At 43.2% G+C, this 16,638-nt stretch overlaps 2 protein-coding genes across 2 annotated transcripts in view; one reads left to right on the top strand and one right to left on the bottom strand.

Annotated features, from left to right (window-relative positions):
* POLR1D (RNA polymerase I and III subunit D) overlaps positions 1 to 14,839 on the bottom strand; it is a 51,668-nt gene extending 36,829 nt beyond the window's left edge. Inside the window, exon 1 of the mRNA XM_036747521.1 lies at positions 14,064 to 14,839. Coding sequence (XP_036603416.1) covers positions 14,064 to 14,089 — 26 coding nt within the window. The 5' untranslated portion in view covers positions 14,090 to 14,839. The remainder of the gene's footprint in view (positions 1 to 14,063) is intronic.
* A 758-nt stretch (positions 14,840 to 15,597) lies between these two features.
* LNX2 (ligand of numb-protein X 2) overlaps positions 15,598 to 16,638 on the top strand; it is a 103,978-nt gene continuing 102,937 nt past the window's right edge. Inside the window, exon 1 of the mRNA XM_036745853.1 lies at positions 15,598 to 15,827. The gene's annotated coding sequence lies outside the window, so the exon portion shown is untranslated. The remainder of the gene's footprint in view (positions 15,828 to 16,638) is intronic.

Raw genomic sequence — 16,638 nt, 5'->3', positions numbered from 1 at the left:
AAAATGACTGTCTTTAGAGCTCTAATTGGGAAGGAATAAGTACATGTCACGTATTGCTCAAAAAGTAATTTCTCAATCAATGCTTCTTTGTAAGATTTACCCAAAAGAACAAATTTTTATCCATGCTCCCTACCCTAAGCCCTCCAAACAAACTCTGGTACTTCATGTTTATAAAACCCAAGTAAAGATGACGTTTGCTTATCTGTTCCCTGCCTGGATTTTAGACAAAAGGATGAATATGCTGCCACCCTGGGTATGGTGTGATGGAATTAGGCTCTGTGCCCTCACTTAGAACACTTCGAGCTCATTTGCAAAGCCTCTGTGCTATCTCCCAATAAAAGCTCTCTATTTTTCTCCCACTGCACAAAGTAGCCTTGGCACTTCTTAGTTTAAAATCAGTATAAAAGAACCTTTGCAGATGATCTCAAAACCCCATTCCCCTTCCCTGCCACCACTTTTTTGTCTGGACAATTGTGGGGCAATTATTGACTGTCAGGGTAGCAAACATTCAATGCCACTGGACTATATAGTTAATCATCTTGCAAGGTGCACCCATTATCAGGGCCTCACACATTGAGGATCTGGTAGGGCCCAGATGGTATGTTTATTATTATATTCAAGTTATTCTTATTTAATCTGTGGAAGAGCAGACTTACTCGTTAGAAAAGCTGACTCCTAAATCATGAACCCATTTTGACTTTATTTTGGTATATGGTGTAGGATATAGGTCTATGCCCAGTTTCTGCCCTACCATTTTCTAGTTTTCCCAGCAGTTTTTGTGAAACAGTGAATTCTTAGCTCAGAAGCTGGATTCTTCGGGTTTATCAAAGAGTAGATTGCTATAGTCGCTGACTGCTGCGTCTTGTGTACCTAACCTATTCCACTGATCCATGACTGTTTCTTAGCCTGTACTAGGTAGTTTTCATGACTGCTGCTTTATAGTACAGTATAATATCTGGTATGGTTAGGCCACCTTCCCTGGCATTTCTTTTCATTAATGCCCTAGATATTCTAGACCTCTTCTTCTTCCAGATGAATTTTGTTATTATTTTATCCAGCTCTGTAAAATAATTTTTTGGCAGTTCGATTGGTATGGTGCTGAATAAATAAATTAATTTAGGTAAAATTGTCATTTTTATTATATTAGCTTGGCCTAACCATGAACAACTGATATTTTTCCATTTATTTAGATCTGACTTTATTTGCATGAAATGTTCCATAATTATGTTCATATAAGCCCTTGGTTTGTCTTGGCAGATAGACTCCCAAATATTTTATAATACCTACAGTAACTTTAAATGGAATTTCTCTTTCTATCTCTTGCTGTTGGGCTTTGTTAGCAATGCACAGGAATGCCAAGGATTTATATGGGTTTATTTCATATCCTGCAACTTTGCTAAAGTTCTTTATTATTTCAAGTAGTTTTTTACTTGATTCTCTAGGATTCTCTAAGTAAATCATCATATCATCTGCAAAAAGTGATAATTTAGTTTCTTCTTTGCCTATTCTAATTCCTTCAATTTCTTTTTCTTCTCTTATTGCTACAGCTAAAGATTTCTAGTACAAAATTGAACAACAGGGGTGATAATGGACATCCTTGTTTCACCCCTGATCTTACTGGGAATGCATCAAGCTTATCCCCATTACAAATAATGCTTGTTGATGGTTTTAGGTAGATGCTATTTATAATTTTAAGGAAGGCTCCATTTATTCCTATGCTTTCTAGTGTTTTTAATAGGAATGGGTATTGTATTTTATCAAAGGCTTTTTCTGCATCTATTGAGATGATCATATGGTTTCTGCTAGTTTTGTTGTTGATATGATCAATTTTGCTGATAGTTTCCCTAATACTGAACCAGCCTTGCATTCCTGGAATAAATCCTACCTGGTCGTAGTGTATTATTCTCATAATAAGTTGCTGCAATCTTTTTGCTAATATTTTAACTAAAATTTTTGCATTGACATTCATTAGTGAAATTGGTCTCTAATTTTCTTTCTCTGTTTTGACTCTTCCTGGTTTGGGTATTAGTACCATATTTGTGTCATAAAAAGAATTTGGTAGCTGAGCAAGGAATAGTTTACCTATCAGATTTATGGGAAAGCAAAGAATTCATGACACAACAAGAGATAAAGAGCATTACAAAATGCAAAATGGATAATTTTGATTATGTTAAATTGAAATGTTTTTGTATAAAAAAAAGCCAATACAAGAAAGATTAGGAGAGAAGCAGAAAATTGGGAGAAAATCTTTACAGCTAATGTCTCTGATACAGGCCTCATCTCTAAAATATACAGGGAACTGAGCCAAATTTATAGGAATACAAGTCATTCCCCAATTGAGAAATGGTCAAAGGATATGAACAGGCAGTTTTCAGAGGAAGAAATTAAAGATATTTATAGGCATATGAAAAAATGCTTGAAATCACTACTGATTAGAGAAATGCAAATCAAAACAACTCTTAGGTACCATATCTCTCCTGTCAGATTGGCTAAAATTACAAAAATGAAAATGATAAATCCTGGAGAGGATGTGGGAAAATTGGAACACTATTACATTGCTGGTAGAGTTGTGAACTGATCCTGCCATTCTGGAGAGTAATTTGGAACTATGCCCAAAGGGCTATAAAAATGTTCATACCCTTTGACCCAGCAATACCACTTCTAGGGTTGTATCCCAAAGAGATCACACAAGTGGGAAAAGGACCCATATGTACAAAAATATTTATAAAAGCTCTTTTTGTAGTAGCAAAGAATTGGAAATTAAGGGGATGCCCATCAATTGGGGAATGGCTGAACAAATTGTAGTATATGAATGTAACGGAATACTATTGTGCTGTAAGAAATGGGGAAGATACGGACTTCATAATAACCTGGAAACACCTACATGATAGAATGCTGAGTGAGTGGAGCAGAACCAGAACATTATATACAGCCACAGACATATGGATTCTATAATGACTGACCCTGGTGGATTTCGCTCTTCTCCGTGTTACAGGGTTTGGGGACAACTCCAAGGGACTCATGATGGAGAGAGCTATCTACATGCAGAGAGGGAACTGTGGAATCTGGGTGCAGATTGAGGCACACTGTTTGCTTACGTAGAAGATATATCAGATTCCATGCCATCTTGGGGAGGGAGGGGGGGTAAGAGGGGAAGAGGATCTGGAACTCGGGATTATGTGGAGCTGAATGCTGTAAACTAAAATTAAAAAGAAGAATAGAAAAGCAAAAAAAAAAAAGCTGGCTCTATGTTCAGCTATCTCCAAAAATTAATCCGGGACTTGCATACAGGGGAACAAAGAAGAAAGACTGCCAGGAGCCCTTAGGTATTCACAGGCATGAAGCCAACAACCAAAGAGAAAGGATAGCTACTAAGTATGTTCACTGCACTCCCCATCACAAACATGGTGTGGCTCCAGATTGCCAATGCTTGGCTGAAACTATCACTTACCACTAATTAAGTGAGCCAGGAGGTTACAGCATCACCAGAAGACCATATCTCTCAGGAAGTGAGGTATCAAATCCAAAAAGAACCCCAGCAGACTTTTCTTTTTGAAAGTCTTCTCATGAAGATCAGAACATCACTGATTCCTGCCCCATGAACTGGACCACGAAGTGAATTGAGATAACATATAGAATGATCCATGGTATAAAACTTAAATAGAAATGAGAGCCACTAAACTGTACATAAGGATCCTTAAAGGCCACATAATGACTTTAAAAACTACGCATTTATGTTTTTCTTTTTTTATTAATACATTAACACACTAAAATCTAATAGGAACTACATTTTAATCTGATTCTGGCCACATCTGGGAGTGTTGTGGACTACATGATTGACACTTCTGATGTTGATGGTAAGAGGTCACTTGAGACATCATCTTGTGGGAGAGCTAGATGAGCAGCTTCATTTTAATAGAAGAGCAGGTAGGTAGCTCAAAGCTATCAGCCCCCTTGTACCATGAGCAGGGCATCAGGGGCCCCCAAATCAACACCTCCACAGCTCCAGACTGGGATTCTACCACCCCCTCCCAACATACACATACACACACATCCCTGGAGCACTAGGCAATGGTAGTACTTCCAAGTCAGAACTTGCCCTTCATTTCCGTTTTCAAATTTCTATTTAAACCGTAGATCCCATTCATTTTTGTCTATTGAAAAATTCTCGTTCTCTCTTAGTGGACACTCTTTTTCAGCTCTTCCTACAGAAGTCGTATAATTTTCAATAATTAATCCTTGTTCCTAGGAGCCACCACCTCAGCTGTCATTACTTCACTTCTCCTCCCAGTTATTAGGATAGTTCACTTACACTGCCTGTCTATGCCTGTCATACTGATATTCCTTGTAAAACTGACTCATCTCCTTGCATGACTTTCAAACCAAACTAAGCCTGCTTATTATGTCCACAGAACCAATACAAAATTGTGAAGCAGTAAAAAACAAAAGAAAGCAAAACAAATGGCCTTTCATCTTCCCCTCTAGGGCTTTTCTACCTGCTAATTCCCAGCCCCCCAGTGACCAATGCCTTTGTGATAACTCTAAGCTTCCCAGGGCTTTGGCCACTTCAGCACTAAAAGAGATTCTGACCCCTCCAGTAACACTCATGCTCGTAACCTGTTCTTCCCTATAAACATGACCATGTTTAATATCCTACAGGGCCCCATTATTTTCTAAGTAATCTAAACTAGGTTATGTTATTTCAAACATCAAAGATTTCCATGGAGAGAATATAAGATCCTTGGGACATGGAAGGTTTCATTTCTGTCTTTTATGCCTCCATGGTCTAGGAAATGTTTTTTAAAATTTTTACTTATTTTTAGTTTTCAACATTCACTTCTATAAGATTTTGAATTCTAAATTTTCTTCCCCTTCCCTTTTCTCCTCCCCAAGACAGTGTGCAATCTGATATAGGCTACACATGTACAATCATATTAAACATATTTCTACATTAGTCAGGTTGTAAAGAAGAATTAGAACCAAAGCGAAAAACCACGAGAGAAAAAGAGAGCAAATAGTATGCTTCTATCTGCACTCAGACTCCATAGTTCTTTCTCTGGATGTGGATAGTACTTTCCACCATGAGTCTTTTGGAATTGTCTTAGACCCTGTCGTCATTGCACAGTGTTCTCCTGATTCTGCTCACTTCACTCAGCATCAGTTCGTGTAAGTCTGTCCATGTTTTTCTGAAGTCTATCTGCTCATCATTTCTTTTGGAACAACAGTATTCCATTACATTCATACAGCACAACTTGTTCAGCCATTCCCCAATTGACAGGTATCCCCTCAATTACCAATTCTTGGCCACCACAAAAAGGGCTGCTATAAATATTTTTTGTACATCTGGGGCCTTTCCCCATTTTTATGATCTTTGGGATACAGCCCTATAAGTAGTATTGCTGGGTCAAAGGGTATACACAGTTTTATAGCCCTATGGGCACAGTTCCAAATTGCTCTCCAGAATGGCTGATCAGTTCACAACTACACCAACAGCGCATTAGTGTTCCAACTTTCCCATATCTTCTCCAACACTTATTTTCCTGTTTTGTCATATTAGCCAATCTGATAGGTGTGGTACCTCAAAGTTGTTTCAATTTGCATTTCTCTAACTAATAGTGATTTAGAGCATTTTCAGGAAAGGGGTTTTTAACATGGGTCAGCAAATAGGTTGTGGGGGTGAACTCAGATGTGGAAAAAAATTTTATCTAGAACACAGTGGGTGCTTAATAAAAGCATAATGATTTGACTTCACTGGCACGAGTGTTCCCTTCAATAATGCAGATTAGAAATCTGTCCCCCCTCCCTGTCATACCTCTGTAGATGGAAAATCTTCAAGAGCTGCTGTTGCCAAAATAATTCTAAGCCTTCAGCCAGCCTAGCAATGAACCTCTATAAATGTTAGTAAACTGGTCCTGAAATGGCAGCATTATTAGGGTCATACTCAAAAGACTTTCCAACTTGGCAGAACCTAATAGAGTTTGTTTTGTGCTGGAATAGGTTTTGAAAGCCAAGGACTAACTTCATGTCAGAATGGAGCATGAGAAAGAAAATAATGCTTTGCTTGAAGGATGCTATGATGATGAAGGATATTCACCAGGACATTAGCCTTTCTAGATACCACTTTCATCTTAATAGGAGCTTTCTGGAGAGGGCTGAGATAAGCTTGGAAAGTTATATTGAAGCCAGAGTCCAGAGAGCTCTGAATACTATACCATGCAGTGTGCATATTATCCTGCTGGTAATAGATAAGGAGAAAGGGAAGGGAGTAAGCATTTCTACGGTGCCCGCTATGCGCAGGTCCTGTGCTAAGTGCTTTATAAATATTATCTCATTTGATCTTCACATCAACCCTATGAGGTTGGTGCTATTTATCTCCATTTTACTTAAAATGGTTAGAAAACTGAGGGGCCAATGAAAGTTTTGGGATGGGGAATATGATGAGACCTGGGCATTAGAAAGGTTACTTTGGCCACAGTGGTCTATTAGGAAGAGAAGATAGCACAAAGGAAAATTTGGAGCTCAAGGTCCTGGAATAAAAATCTCACCTCTGCCACACACCTCCTGTGTGACTTTTAGCAAGTTACTTAACCTGTTTTCCCATATGTAAAATGAATAGGTTAGATTAGTTAAACTCTGAGGGTTCCTCCAAATCTAAATTTATGATCCTATGATGAAGTCAGAGTATGACAGGACTATGAATTCCCTAGTCCCAGACATCATGCCAATCTGTGCAGGCACAGATTGCTCTGTTGAGTCACGAGTTTAGTAGACTACAGTCTACAAAGATCCCCATTTTTTCAGAAAATTACTGTATGTTCCCGAGTCTTACTACCGGTGAAGTGACTGTGTGAATCTGAGTGAAAGACTTTACTTTATCCCTGTCACATTTTATCTTGATAGATTTCGTCCAGCGTTCCGGATGATCCGGGTCTTTTTGTCATTCGGTAAATCAGCTGTTCCTTCCAGCTCTGTCACCTACAAATCAGGTGAGTATGCCATCTGTACGATGATAAATAGCACAGGGTCAAGTACAGAATCCAAGCGCCCCTGCAATGGAGTCTTCCTATCTGACTGAAAATGAGTGGTGAATAACTACTCTTTGGGTCCAGTAGTTCTACTAGTTCTAAATTCTTCAACCATCTACACTGGGACCATGTCTTAGGTGAATGAATCAACTAAGCTTTGGACCAACTGCTCTTGGCCAACCTAACTAGTCAGTCAGCAAAGATGCATACTGGCTGTTTGCCCTCCTCCCATAAGGTGGAGTACTTTTCTATTTCTCCATGATTTTTCTGATACTGCTGACAGCGGCCCAGCAGCTACATCTACTATTTCTTTAGTACCTGAAGATGTAGTTCATCTGGGCCTACTGACTTGACCTTGACTCACTTTACCTCCCTACATATCTTGGGATCAGCACCTTATTGGTCACTTTTACTCTGTTCTTCCCAGTCCAAAGACCACTCTCCTTGGCAAAGGAAACAGAAGCAAAAATTGAACTCTACTAGAAAGTGTAATCATCATTCCATCCAACAGCTAGGTGGTGCAGTGAATAAAACTCCAGGCCTGAAGTCAGGGAGACCTGAATTCAAATTCACCTTCAGACCCCTGGGCAAGTCACTTCACCCTGTGTGCCTCAGTTTCCTCATTTGTAAAATGAGCTGGAAAAGGAGACGGCAAACCACGCCAGTATCTCTGCCAGGAAAACCCTAAACAGGGTCATAAAAAATTGGAAACTACTGAACAATAACACCATCATTCCACCCACTTAAGGGTTCTGGCCCTTCCTTGAGGTTGCTCTTTTCCTCAATGCAGCCAAAAATGCTTCTGTTACCCTTGGCTTTCTTTCCTAACCTTAGCCCTTCTGTGATCGAGGACTCCACACATGATTTGTACAGGACATAACTATGCTTTTACGGTCATCCTCCACTGCTTCCCCTTGCTTCCATTTTGCACACCATTGGTTGATGAGTTGGTATATGTCCACACTGGTTTCTTTAGGTTCTTTTTCCTTCTCACAAGAAATGTTTCTTTTTGTTTTTCCAAAATTTTATTCTTTAGTTTTCCATCCTTCCTGGCTGACTTCTGTAGAATTTTAGTTCACAGGATCTTACTCTGAATTTCTCTAAAACCTCTGAAACCTGCTAACTTAGCAAAAAACCCAAAATCAACTACCTCCCAACTGCTACAAATTAGGGAGCCTAAACATTTTCTTTTGTAATGTTATTTTGTGTTTAATTATCTTTCTATTGTGAAGCTAATATAGAGGCATCAACAGTAACACATACCTTAATGCCCTCCATTGTTTAAGATATACATTCACAAATTATACCTAGTTTATGGTTGCTTTTTCTCATTTTGTTAATGGATCATTCTTTCCATTTCTCTGAACATTTTTCCTATTTGTCACTTTACGCTGAACTGGCTAGTAGTATCTATTCTATTGATATGTCCATCTGGTTATCCATTCCCTAGCCACCATGCATAGTGTGTGTGTATGTGTATGTGTATAGTATATATACATATATATATATATGTATGTGTGTGTGTGTGTGTGTGTGCGTGTGTGTGTATATATGATGTATATACACATATATATCACACACACACACACACACACTATACATACACACATGTATAAAATCTCCCAACTATACATAACTTCGTATAGCTTTTTATTTTTTTGGTGAGATATTGCTAAGAGTGGAATCACTGAGTTGAAGAGCATGACCAACATGTTCTGGCTTGTTTCCCTATAGCCAGACTGCTTCCAAAAATAATGATCCAATTTGCACTGTCAGCAGCAACGTGTACCTGAACCAGCTTCCCAAGATGGCCTTTTCCTTGACTCACATGAACTTTAATAATTTTATTTTGGGAAAATGGTCGAGAATGATTTGAGAGTTCATAGTTGTTTTAATTTACATTTAAAATTATGAGTAGAACTGAACACTGTCTTCAAACTCTTGTTTACTATTTGCATTTCTTTTCTGTGTATTATCTATGAACCATTTGTTTACTGGAAATGAATATTACCCTTAAAACTTTTTAATCTATTCCATGTAGATTCTGTAGCACCATATATTCATCAATTCCCATTCCTCCCCCTCCCCATATTTCTTTTCATCTTAGTTTTACCAATTTTGTTTCAGCAAAAGTTTTGCACTACATCTAATATATCGGTCTTTTCCAAAATTATGTCTTCCATGCCTTTCATAGTAAGGAATTTATTTGGCATAATGGCTAGTGTGCTGGACTTGGAATCATGAAGACTGAGATTCAAATTCCACCTCTGACACTTACTATGTGTCCATTGATAAATCATTTAAAATTTTTGAGCTTCTTCTATTTTCCCATCTGTAAAAAGAAAATAGTATTCCTACAAATATACATAGAGATAATGTAAATAAAGCACTTTTCAAATCACTATGGGAATGTCAATTACTGGTGCATTTTTTCAGTTTACATTCTCTTTCACCTGATAATACTCCCTTTTTGAAAGAGATGTTGTCCCTGTCTCCTGGTTCTTCTTCCTTGTCTGACTGCTTTCTGTTTTCTTGTTTGGTTCATCTTCTTCGAAACCAGTAAATATGGGCATCTCCCAAGGGTCTGGCCTCTTCCTCCTAATTCTTACACCTCTCTTTTGCTGTATCATATTCTGCTTTGTATTTGGCTGGTTGTATTTGCCTTATCCCTATTAGTATATTACAGGCTCCTCGAGGATAGACATTTTGTTATTTCTCCATCTTTGTACATTTAGCAGGATATCTTGCACATGTGATTTCCTCCCAGTAGATTATCAGTTGCTTGAGGGAAGGGGCTTCTTTCTGTCTTTGTATACACAGTCAGTGACAAACAGTATGTGCTTGATGAATACAGTCTGAATGGAAACGAATATAATTTTAAATTTAATTCACTGATCTATCTTATGGTACATATTACAAAGCATGACTCTAAACTTTTCTCCAAAAGCATTTACTAAACTTATTGATTACTCTTTTCCCGTAGTTGGATTATTTGCTATTTTTCATGATTCAAATATAGTTTTTTCTTAAGTCATAGATCTAAATTTGGAAGAGACCTCAGAAGTTATTTAGTTCAACCTCCTCATGTAACAGAAGAGGAAACTAAGGCCCAGGGAGGTTAGATGACTTGCCTAAGGTCAAAGAGGTAGCAACAGACATTCAAACTCAGACCTTTTAACTCCAAGTCCAGGGTCCATTCTTCATGCTCCCACTTATAGTCACTGCTTTTATTTCCAAATAGCAATTGTTTGTATTTTTTCCTCTCACATTCTCTCACACAAAATCAAGGTGTCAGGGTATTTTTCTTTTTTTCTGTTTACATAACCCCTGGGACAACTAACTTTTGTTGTACAGGAATAAGCAGACATTCCTTGCAGGGGCCTGTAAGCTCCTTGAGGGGATGGACTGTCTCATTTTCCCAGCAAACAGGAGGCACCTTATGTTCGTTGACTGATATTCAGATCCACAAAGCCTACCTAAGATAACTGCCTTTTAAGAAAGTCAAAGCTACTGATCCTGTTATGTGGCACTCTAATAACATAATGCTAGATATGAAGTTGGAGTGGGGAGATAAGCGTAATATTAATTATGATTAGGTGATTATTTGCCGGGCACTGTCAAGGGCTTTTTACAAATATCTCTTTTGATCTTCACAATAACCCTGTGAGGTAGGTGCTACTAATATCCTCATTTTATATTTGAGGAAACTGAGGCAAACAGAGGTTAGGTAATTTGCCCAAGCAGCTGGGCTGATGGATTTGAACTCAAGTCTTCCTGACCCCAGGCCTAGCATTTTATCTACTTCACCACAGCCTGCCTGACTTAATATGTGAATTAGTGAGATATTAGGTTGCTGGGAATTCTGAGAGAAAACTCTCATTTCAATGCTTGCTTTCTAGCAAAACCTAATGGTCTTCCTTACCTTTATCATGAAGGCAGAACAATGATAAATGCTTGACACTCATCTAATATGCCACAGTTTTATCACTCATCAGGATTGTATTAATAGACTTGTTCTCAGTAGTATGGAATTAGACTGACCCATTTTTGCTTTGGCAAACTATACATAGGCAAGCAAATTACAGGATGGAGGGTACAGCCTAGATTTGTTACAGAAATAGAACAATAAAGGTATAGAAATACCAGTTAAGGGTAACCAGAGGCAGAGACACATAAGAAAAGAACTAAGAATAGGTGAGGAATGAGAGACAACTAAGCATTAACCAAGGAAGGAGAAGGCTAATAAGTTACCATATTTAGGGAATAAAAACCTTCAAAGTCCAAAGATCACAGAACTGATTTCCTCAATATTCCAAGATAGAGTAAAGATGGGGTACTTTGACTTGGACTAGGTATGGAAACAGGACATAACTAAGAGAAAACCAATTGTAAGGGGCCAAGCTTTAGTAAGAATCTAGAACACAGGAAACCACTAAAGAACAGGTTTGGTTTTTTTTTTTGGCTTGACAAGATCAGTACATCTTAACATGAACTTTTACCAAGCTGTGTAACTGTAATTTCCCTATGTATGCAGTTTTTACCCTAAGATGTCTAACTCAATCATTTTATTGCACTCTAAAATGGCCTGAATAGAACAGAGTTGACTAACAGGTAGTCTGCTGAACCAGATCATAATGTAATTGGAAAATGTTTAACAAAATAAATAAAAATACAATGAAACAGATAGTGTTAATGTTTTCTGAGCCAATCTGCACCTGCAGAGATTCTCATGTATGGTTTAGTGGCACAGTTTCCATCTGAGTTTGACATCGCTGCTGCTGAAGACTCTCTTTTACTAATTCATCCTGATTGAAGCTATCAAAATTATCTTCCCCAAGGCATGACAAAACTTCAGAGGCTGTTTTCTATAGTATAAAAAACTCAGTCTAGGAGGGACCGTTCTTTTGAAATATTTCTATCGCCAGAACCTAGGCAGGGTACTGAAGTGTTTCCTCAAGACTTAAGACTGTTGTGTTCGTGTGTCAGAGGCAGTGTGATAAAATGGAGGGAAGTGCTGGCCTTGAAGTCAGGAAGACCTAGGTTCAAATCTTGCCTCTGATGCTCATAATCTACATGCAAAAATTGCCAAATTCTTTTGATCCAGTAGCCTGTAGCCTTTTCCCATCCCTCTCGTGGGCTGAGTCAATTGTCATCTCTATCCCAATGACTCTCAGATCTATTTATGAACTATGAGATATTTATGGGATTAAATTATGAGATTTAATACATGACAGTCATCTGAGATTAAACAAAATTTGTGTAAAAAGCACTTCATACAGTGCCTGACACATGGTAGGTGCTAGATACTTATTTCCTCCCTCTTTTATTTGTCCAGCCCTAATCGCTCTCATCTTTCCAACTCTCTATTAGACATCTCAAACTGGATATTCTGTAAACAACTTAAACTTAATATGCCCCAAAATGAAATCATTATCTTTACCCCAAACCCTCCCCCTTCCAAAATTCCCTATTATCATTCAGCACATCACCTTCCTTTAGTCATTCAGGCTCACAACCAAAGCGTCATTCTTGACTCCTTTTTCCTTCATATCCAATAAGTTGTTGTCAAATCCTATCATTTCTACCTTTGTAATATTTCTTGTATACGTACCCTTCACTCCTCTGACACTGCCACCATCCAAGGAAGGCTTTTATCACCTCACCCCTAGATGACTGTTGGTTGGTCTTCCTAACTCAAGTCTCTGCCCACTTCATTGCATCCTCCACTCAACCAGGCATTTTTACCCGCTGCCTGTCATGGCTGGATCTTTATCTCTGACTCCTGGTTTCCCTCAAGTCTCACCTTCTGCAAGAAGCCTTTCCCTGTCCTCCTTAACCCCAGTATGGTTATCCCCATTTTATTCTGTATGTATCTTATTTGTACATGGACGCTTGCATTTTATTTACCCCAACGTGTTGTGTGCGTCTTGAGAACAAGAACTGTCTCTCAGCCTTTCTTTGTATCCCCAAGTGCTTGGCCCATAGTAGGTAAATAAATGGTTGGTGACTGGGAGTGCATTTAAAGAACTACAGTGAGGGAGTGATCTGAAAAACTTGTACCAACTGTTCACATTCTCTCCATCCAAAGGGCCACAGTCCTAGTTCCTGCCTCCACAATCCTTCGTGCAACACTATCATGGGGTAACCAAATTCAACCATCTATTCCTAATCCAAACCATTTTTTGTCATGCATCCCCTTTGGCAGTTTCCTGAAGCTTATGGGTCTTTTCTCACGTTGTTAAATGCTTAAATATACACGGGACTATAAAAGAAAACAATTATACTGAAATATAGTTACCAAAAAGTGAGCCAAAAAAACCACACAAGTTCTCAGTGTGGCAAGTTAAGAACTCCTGAATTAGTTCCCCTCCCATTTCCGCCCCCCCCAATTCATCCTTATCGAAGCTATCAAAATTATTTTCCTAAGGCATGACAAAAGTTCAGAGGCCGTTTTCTATAGTATTAAAAACTGAGCCTGGGGGGGACGCTTCTTTCGAAATATTTCTATCCCCGGAACCTAGCGCAGTAACATATACATTGCAGGCATTTAACTGAAAACCCAACTTATCAATGCAATAAATACGGACTAGGGTCTATGGGTCCTTTCTGCTGTTTTTTCCACATTTATTCTCGACTCCGTAATCTCAGAGTCTGCCCATGTTTCCTAATAATAATAACCGAAGAGTGAGCCCTACCACTTTTCCCATCTTTTCCTTCCTCGCCCCCCCCTCCAAGGCAGCACTGTTTCGCATCCCTTTTGCGAGGGGGGGGGGTGTCACCGATTCTCGTTTCCTCTCTTCCCCACCCCCCCGCCCCAGCCCAGCTGTCCGGTCCTTTCCCCTCCCCAGCCCACGCGGCCGCTCCCCTCCCTTCCTCTCCTCCCCTCTTCCTCTTCCCTAGCACAGGTAGCTTGGCCCTCCCCGGTCCCCAGCCCAGGGGCCCGGCTCGGCACAGGCGGACGCCGGGGCCACAGGCCCCTGGGCGCCCTTCCCTCCCCACCCCCCCCCCCCCCTGCTCCGCCGCCGTCCGGACCGTTACCTCTCCAGTTCCTCGTCCTCTTCCATGGCGCGACCGAGGGCAGCTTCCGGGCTCCTCAGGTGGCGGGGGCGGCCCCGGGGATGTGCCCCATATCTCGGTCCCGGCAGGCTGAGCAGGAAGGAGGGAGGAGCCGGAGGAGGAGCCGCGGCGGCGCGGCGAGGACCCGGCCGAGGGGCGGTGCCTCCCGGCGACTCTGCCACTGCCCCCCGCCCCAGCGAGCGGCCGCCCCTCACCTGGCGGGGCCTCCCCCTTTCCACCTGGTGGGAACTTCCCCCCTCACCTGCAGTGTTTTCTATCTTCTGGTAGCCCCTACTCTCTCACCTGGCGGGGTTTCCGCCTTTTACTTGGAGTAGTCCCCTCACCTGGCCTGGCCTTCCCCCCTCACTTGGGAGTGGTCTTCTCCCCTCACCTGGCGGGATCTTTCCCCCTCCTCAAACGGCAAGGTTCGTTACCACCCCCATTCCCAGCAGGCCGGACCTTCTCAGCCAGGCACCTTGGGGGTAACACTGAGCCCCCGCTCCAGGTGACCCCGGCTCCCACAAAGCACCTTTGCCGGAATAGGCGAGGGCCCCTCCCCCCCGGCCTCCACCAGTCCTACCCCAACTGCCTTGCCCGCGCCCGCCGCCTTCCTCGTGGGGAGCCCTGCCGAGGCTCCTCTCCGAAATCCACGCGGGCATGTCGGGGTGGGAATCCCTGCTCGTTCTATCAATTGCTTCGGGGATAAAGGGAGGTTCAACGTGGGCCTCCTTGGGGGATCTAGTCCCTGCCTGGAGGCTCGGCTTGGGCAAAGGGACGAATCGGGCTTAAACTTGGGAGAGGAGACTTGAGGTCTGGTATCTTTTCTCCTTGGGCCCTGTCCTGCCCCAGAAACCCTCGTCTTTCTCTCCCTCTGCAGCCGGCTCTTTGGCTCTTATCAAGATCCACATCCCTTCCCTTTTCCATTAAAATCTTCTGTTGGGAGTCCCTTCTCTTCCGGATCCCAGGAGCCCCACACCCCCTTATTTCCTTCCCTTTCCGTATTGTTTCTTTTTCTCCGGCCAAGGCTCCACCATCCCCTTTCTCTCCCTCAGGTGTTCTTTCCCACGTGCTTCTTCCCTTTCTCCCATTCCCTTGTTTCCACCTCCGCCCCCTTTGCTCCCTTCCCTGCTCCAGCTGTCTTCTCCCATTTCCACATTTCCCCACGCCTTTCCCCACTTGTTCTCCTCCCCCTCACACATGTGACTCTTCCTCTCCCCCAGCTGTTCCACTCCCCAGGGCTCTAGCCCTGGGGAACCCTCCTAACCAGTCTTCTGCAGAGAAATCAGGCGAGTGACGGAGACAGCCCGGGCCAAGGAGCCGGAGGGTGGGGAGGGGCGAGTGGAGGGAACAACGGGGCGGGGCTGACTCACTCTAACCTGGGAGGCTCTGCTGGGTTCCCGCCCCGCCCCCTCAGCTCTTCCATAGGACGAGCCTCTCCCCGTTCCGCCCCCTCCCCGACCTAGGCCGCGTCGGATTGGCTAGAATGAGTGTCGGGTTGGGCTATTCGGTCGCGGGCGCTCGCCCCCGGGATGCGAGCAAGCAGGGGCGGTTGAGGCGTAAGTGAAGTCTTGGCCGGAGTTTGCCTCTTGCCAGGAATCCCGCGGCTGCGGCGGCGGCGGCGGCGGCGGCTCCTCTTGGTGAAGCGGAGTCAAATCACGTCTCTTCCCTTCTCAGTCGGCGGGGGCGGGCGAGCGGACCGAAGCTCCCGTAGTGCCGTGCAGCGGTGGGGTAGCCCTCGATTCCCGGGTAAGTAACTTCGGGCTGCGCCTCACGTTTCGCTCCCGCTCGCGTTCTCGTTGTCGCCTCAGCGGCGGCAGCGGCCGTCTGTCTGCCTGCGTGCGGGGCTCAGGTGCCAGCGCCCCGGGGGGGGGGGAGGAGGAGGAGCGGCCGCGCCGCCCCCGCTGCGCCCCTTTAGCCGGGCACCGCGCCCTCGCCCTCCTTGGTGGCGCCCGGTCCGAGGGTGGAGGAGGAGGTGGAAGATCTGGAGGACGATCTCTGACTCCTCCGGACCAGGGCGCGGGGTGGGTGTGGGGCTGGCACATCTGGCCCCGGGAGGGACGCATTCGCTGCCTGCGGTGCCCGGCGGGTGCTCCGGGAGAAGTCTTGGGGAGGAGCGACGGACGGACGGACGGACCGACCGACAGGCAGACCGATAGACCGTTCGCTTCTTCGCACCAGCCTGGGCCGGGACCGAGGACCGCGCTGAGCCCGGGTCGTGCTACCCGTACTGGCCGGGGAAAGAGCCCTTGCTTCTCTTTGGGCCGTCGGAGGAGCCTTGCTGGTTTCACCCGGGACACCGCGGGGAGGTGGTCCCTCCCTCTGCCCTCACCTGTTGCCTTTTTTTCACCTCCTTCCTTGGCTGGCAGTGGAGATGAAGGAGAGTGGCCCGAAACCTTCCTGGTCAGATCTCATCGGCTCCGAAATCGCTCAGAATAGGGGTAGAAGGTGGTCACAGAGCCTTCTTTTCAAGAAATAACACCTCTTTTCAACCCTTAAATGTCATAGGTAGAAGACTGTATATACAGTTATCCTGTTTAGAGTGAAGACTGAAAGGCAG

The sequence above is a fragment of the Trichosurus vulpecula genome, chromosome 2 (genome assembly GCF_011100635.1).
Source record: "Trichosurus vulpecula isolate mTriVul1 chromosome 2, mTriVul1.pri, whole genome shotgun sequence".
Lineage (NCBI taxonomy): Eukaryota > Metazoa > Chordata > Mammalia > Diprotodontia > Phalangeridae > Trichosurus > Trichosurus vulpecula.
Note: the sequence above shows the minus strand (reverse complement) of the source record. Positions and strands in the feature narration are given on the sequence as shown.